At 46.6% G+C, this 5,814-nt stretch overlaps 1 protein-coding gene across 1 annotated transcript in view; it reads right to left on the bottom strand.

The window, feature by feature from the left end:
• ZFP64 (ZFP64 zinc finger protein) overlaps positions 1-5,812 on the bottom strand; it is a gene marked incomplete at its 5' end in the record, with an annotated part of 7,207 nt that extends 1,395 nt beyond the window's left edge. The window contains 5 exons of the mRNA XM_014308069.2: positions 2-579; positions 2,734-2,985; positions 3,452-3,514; positions 3,829-3,990; positions 5,710-5,812. Of these exons, the coding sequence (XP_014163544.1) occupies positions 2-579; positions 2,734-2,985; positions 3,452-3,514; positions 3,829-3,990; positions 5,710-5,812 (1,158 nt within the window). The remainder of the gene's footprint in view (position 1; positions 580-2,733; positions 2,986-3,451; positions 3,515-3,828; positions 3,991-5,709) is intronic.
• Between the last annotated feature and the right edge of the window lie 2 nt (positions 5,813-5,814).

Raw genomic sequence — 5,814 nt, 5'->3', positions numbered from 1 at the left:
TGCGCAGGGAGTCCTCCCGCACGAAGGACGCGTCACACAGGTCGCACTTAAAGGCCTTCTTGGCGTCCAGCTTGGCGACCTGCCTGGAGCCGCCCTGCTTCGGCCTCTCTCCTTCCTTCTTGTCTGACAAGCGCTTGCCGCCCTTGGCCTTGTCGCCATGGGCCTTGCGGACGTGGGTGGTGAGGTTGCTGCGCTGCTTGGTGTCGAAGCTGCACAGGTCGCACTTGAAGGGGCGCTCCTTGCCGTGGATGCGCTCGTGCACCTTGAGGGCCGCCTTGGAGGAGCACGAGTAGCTGCACTCGGAGCACTTGACGGGCTGCTCGGGCTGGTGGCTGCGGATGTGGTGCCGCAGGCTGGTCTTGTTGCCGCACTGGAAGTCGCACTCGGGGCACTTGAGGGTGTTCTCCGTGCTGTGCTTGATGCGCATGTGGGATTTCAGGTTGCCCTTCATGGCGCAGCGCACCTCGCAGAACTCGCACTTGTAGGGCTTCTCCCCCGAGTGCACCCGCAGGTGCCGCTTCAAGTCCGAGTTGATCTTGAACTTGGCGGGGCACAGCTGGCACTGGAAAGGGGCATCTCCTGCCAACAGAAGGCATGGGTTACACAGGGGACTGCAGGAGCCACTGCTGGGATGGAGCTCCTACTCTCAACACGTTCTCAAAGTCAAGAGAAATTTCACAACACAGGATTATCACCTGGTCTGGCACACTCGGATCTAAAATTTTGCATTTTCTGCATCTGCAGGCTGGTGTCACACTATCCATGACCACGTTAAGGTGGAGCTCTGCTAATCCCTAATCAATTCCAGTGAGGCTGTTCTAAAGCCATTAAAAAAGAATCCAAAGCAAACTTAGCAACCTAACTAAATAACTACTCCCTTTTCTTTCTTAAATCTAAAAATATAGTTCTCTGAATTTTTTGCCCAAGGATGAAGTCCTTAGGTAGGCATTATTCTGAACAAGTGGAAGAATTGTGTTTTTAGGTTCTAAGACACTCTTGGTGAAAGGAGGAAAAAGAAAGTGTATTTAGTTCAAGAAGCATTTATCCTCTTTAATAATCAAACTGCAAATGGCTGATTTATTTTAGAAGTTAATATTTTATAGAGTTTGTGAGAGCTGTATAATTTTGCATAATTTGCTTATCCAGCTACATATGTCATAGGTTTAGCTGCATATTTTTCAAATCGAGTTGTGGCCTACTGTGCTAATCCATGTATCTGTTTAATAATTGAGATACATGGTGTACTATCTGTATTAAACAGACTTTATTAATGAAGATGCACTGTTTGTTCATCTAGTTTATTTTACAGCCTCAGCTGCACACTCAGCCACTGAATTTTATCTGCTTTGCTGATGAAGGCACAGTTCATATTTCAATGACTTAATTTTCATATACAGGGTAGCACAATATATATGAAAAAGAATATAGCAAATGCTGGTTCTGTTTGTTTAAAGAGTGGCCTCCTCTGTATTTCTTTACATTTCTGCCCATCCCTAACTGACACTGCCAGGATTAAGATAAAAATTTGTGTCTGACCACAGGATTATTAATTCTAAGAGTAGTTTCACTCAAATTACCAGGAAGCTGATGTTTAGTGACTAGTTCAACAAGTGAAGATGATCTTGCTCTGAGCAATGCGGATTACACTCACCTTCTAGAGGATTATTAATTTAATTCCAGTAAGAAATATATTCTACATACCAGTCTAACTTTTCTCCTAAAATTGGGTGTGTGCATGACAGTTTTGAAAAAAAGATAAATTTTGGAAAAATTGAAGAAGCAGCAAAACTAAAGCTTGAGTTTTAGCATAATTCAATTGCTTAATATCTAACAGACTGAAATGCCAAAAAGAAAGGTTAGTCTAAAATCCCTTCCCAGCTACTGGAATATTGAATGGCACAGAAATCTAATTTTGCTGGAATTACCAGAGAGCCATGAGCATTCCCAGGTGCTCACTCGGGGCTCACCTGCCCAGGTTAGATGGGCACAACCCCACCTGTGTGCGAGCACAAGCGTGCAGGGAGCTGGCTGGAGCTGTGGGGGCAGATCTGGCACTTGAAGGGGCACTCACTGGGAACTCAGATCATCCCTTTTGGGGATCTGGACACCTACACATGACTTAAAATCACCTCCGTGACCCTCCAACCCTTAGAGCCATGGACATGAGTAAAGCCCCACCTGCGTGTGAGCGCAGGTGCACAGTGAGCTGGCTGGAGTTGCGGCTGGCGTAGGGGCAGATCTGGCACTTGAAGGGGCACTCACTGGGAACTCAAATCTTCCCTTTTGGGCAACCTGTCCATGACTTAAAATCATCTCTGTGACCCTCTGACCCTTCCAGAGCAGAAGCCCACCTGTGTGTGAGTGCAGGTGTACAGTGAGCTGGCTGGAGCTGCAGCTGGCGTAGGGGCAGATCTGGCACTTGAAAGGGCACTCACTGGGAACTCAGATCTTCCCTTTTGAGGATCTGAACACCTATACATGAGTTAAAATCATCTCTGTGACCCTCCAACCCTTAGAGCCATGGATGTGAGCACAACCCAACCTGTGTTCGAGCGCAGGTGCACGGGGAGCTGGCTGAAGCTGTGGCTGGCGTAAGAGCAGATCTGGCACTTGAAAGGGCATTCAATGGCAACTCAGATCATCCCTTTTGGGGATCTGGACACCTACACATGACTTAAAATCACCTCCATGACCCTCCAACCCTTAGAGCCATGGACATGAGTAAAGCCCCACCTGTGTGTGAGCGCAGGTGCACGGTGAGCTGGCTGGAGTTGCGGCTGGCGTAGGGGCAGATCTGGCACTTGAAGGGGCGCTCGTTGGAGTGGATGCGCTGGTGCTTGTTGAGGCTGCTGCTGTCGGCCGCCGCGTACTCGCAGTGCTTGCACTTGTAGGGCTTCACGCCCGTGTGCGAGCGCATGTGCATCTTCAGCTTGTCCTTGCGGCTGAAGCACTTGCTGCACACCTCGCACTTGTGGGGCTTGTCTCCTGCAAGAGCAGCACTCACACTCAGCCCTGGGCACGCGGAGGGCGCGTGGTAAAGCAGAAAGCACAGACTGACCACGAAAGGGAGTCGTTTGTAGGGCGTAGCTGCGACAAACAGCAGGGCCTTTGGAGCCTTCGCCCTCTGCAACTCCGAAATTGGGAGCTAAAATCATGGAACTGCTTTAATATAAAGAGCAAAGCAGGTGTGTGCACTCCCACCACACTGCACCCTGATAGACTCGTGGTGTGCAGTCAGAAGTTAAACTGTGCCTCAAATCAACCTCCAGTGCTCTCAGCTGTGCCTCACAGGGCATGTGCCCAGCAGTTCCTCAGGCACAGGCCAGGACAATGCTAGAAAGTACAGACGTGCTACATCCTGTTTATAGAGACATTACTTCGTAGGAAAATGGCTTTTGTGAAAAAGCTGAAAGGAGGAAACCAACCCAAAAGCAAATATAGGAACACAAACCTGTGTGCGTTCGCCGATGACGTTCCAGATCCTTCATACCATAGGAAGTCTTGAACTGGCACCCTGAAAACAGGAGGATAAAGATCATTAAATTCAAGGAAAACCTAGCAAAATAATAAAAGTACATTACCATATTCTGGACATGTTTATTTTCAACAATTCAACAATTATTTAAAATTTACTGTTAACAGAAATTTAATTTCTCATCTTGTTTACTCACATCTGCTTAAAACAGTGACCAGCCCACCTGTGAACTCAGGTTTTCTAATGCTTCCCCTTAGAGGCAGCTCACTCCAGAACTGCTGCAGGTATCAAACCTCCTGTGTGCCACTAGAGGAAAGCTCTCCACACTCAAAGGGGTGCAATCCCCATCTCACCTGGGTACAGGCAGCTGAGTTTCTTCAGGGGCAGTGAGCAGGAGGATTTCTTGGACCTTGCTTTTGGTGGCGTAGAGACCACAGCAGCAGCTGGAGGCTCCGTGCTCTCGCTGGGCAGGTAGGTTTGGTAGCCATGCTCAAAAACAAACTCTGGGGCAGAAACTAAACACACAAAAAACTTCATGCAAGAGCATTAACTTCTCTAATCAGATTTTAAAAAATCTAATTATTGTCTAGTTTCATGAATTATCTATTCTATTTTTTTTCCAGGAACATTTGTGTTCCTGGGTTGCTCTTTACCTGAGGGAGGAGGAAAGGAAAAAGGTTTTTCTCTCCCAAATACCAAAAAAAGATATATTTGTTTTTCATCTCTGTGTTACAGCCCAAATGAGAAAAAAAAACATTATTTATATGGCAAATGTTGTCAAAAGGCATCACACAAATTATTTTTGTAATTGTTAAAAAAGTTCAGCCTCTTTCAACTCTACTGTTTTTAGCTGTTACTCACAAGAATAACAGGTGAAAATATCTCAGCCAAAGTAACAGCTTTTAAATCAATTAACCAACACTATAGCCCAAAAGGGCAAATGGATAGAACTGTCCTCATTTTAAAGATGAGTAAATATGAAGCAGAAAAATGACTCACCCAAAACCCACACTGAGTTGAGGGATTATAATACAAAAATTCCTGGAAGTGGGCCCTGAATTCAGTTTGTTTCACTGCTCTTCCAGATTCCCTGCCTTAACCTGTCTATCCAAATTAGAGTCAAATAATTTGGGGTTTAGCAAGGTCCCACACCAAAATAAAACAAAACTATATATAGAAGGGCAAACCTTCACACACGGAACAAGATCCTAATTTTATTTAAATGTCTCCAGGATCAGGACCTCACTTGAGTCTTCACATAGGCAGAAATTTTGAGTAATATTTTTCCTGCCAATTAGTTGAGGGAGCAATGTTAGGGAATGCAGTGTTCTCACATAAAAAGGTCTGGATGGGTGCCTGACAGCAATTCTGTGTGTGCTTTCCATCTAGAGCACTTTAAAAAAAATAAAATGCATAGTAATATCAGTATTTTTCATAAGTATCGACAATTCTAATTAATTTGCACAAGCTGGTTCCACAACACAATAGACTTGAGCAATTCTCTGAGAGAACTTGTACCTCAATTAGCAAATTAAGCAACTATTGTTACAACAAACCCAAGAAAGCAGCACAGCACTATTTCATTTCCTTGGTTACATGACAACTGATGTGAAAACTGTTATTTCAGCTGGGTGATGGGGACACAGGGACAGAGGGCTGGCACCTGGCAGGCGACATGGAGGTGCCTGTGATGGTTTGGGTGCCTGTGAAGCTTTGGGTATCTGTGATGGTTTGGGGGTGCCTGTGAAGGTTTGTGCTCCTATGATGGTTGGGGTAACTGTGAAGGTTTGGAGGTACCTGTGATGGTTTGTGCACCTGTGATGGTTTGGATGTGTCTGTGAAGGTTTGGGTATCTGTGATGGTTTGGGGGTACCTGTGAAGGTTTGGGGGTACCTGTGATGGTTTGTGGGTACCTGTGATGGTTTGTGCACCTGTGATGGTTTGGATGTGTCTGTGAAGGTTTGGGTATCTGTGATGGTTTGGGGGTACTTGTGAAGCTTTGGGTATCTGTGATGGTTTGGGGGTACTTGTGAAGCTTTGGGTATCTGTGATGGTTTGGGGGTGCCCGTGAAGGTTTGTGCCCCTATGATGGTTGGGATACCTGTGAAGGTTTGGAGGTACCTGTGATGGGTTGGGGGTGTCTGTGAAGGTTGGGTACCTGTGATGGTTTGGAGATACCTGTGCAGGGTTGGGGGTACCTGTGACGGGTTGTGCACCTGTGAAGCTCTGGGTACCTGTGATGGTTTGTGTCTCGGAGGCGATGGTCCTGCTCGTGCTCTGAGCCTGTGTGCTCGGCACGGTCTCCTCGGACACGAACTGGACGGTGCTGGTGGCGCCGG

The sequence above is a fragment of the Geospiza fortis genome, unplaced genomic scaffold, assembly GCF_000277835.1.
Source record: "Geospiza fortis unplaced genomic scaffold, GeoFor_1.0 scaffold361, whole genome shotgun sequence".
NCBI classification, from domain to species: domain Eukaryota; kingdom Metazoa; phylum Chordata; class Aves; order Passeriformes; family Thraupidae; genus Geospiza; species Geospiza fortis.
The sequence above is the reverse complement of the archived record's forward strand: the minus strand, read 5'-3'. Positions and strand labels throughout refer to the sequence as shown.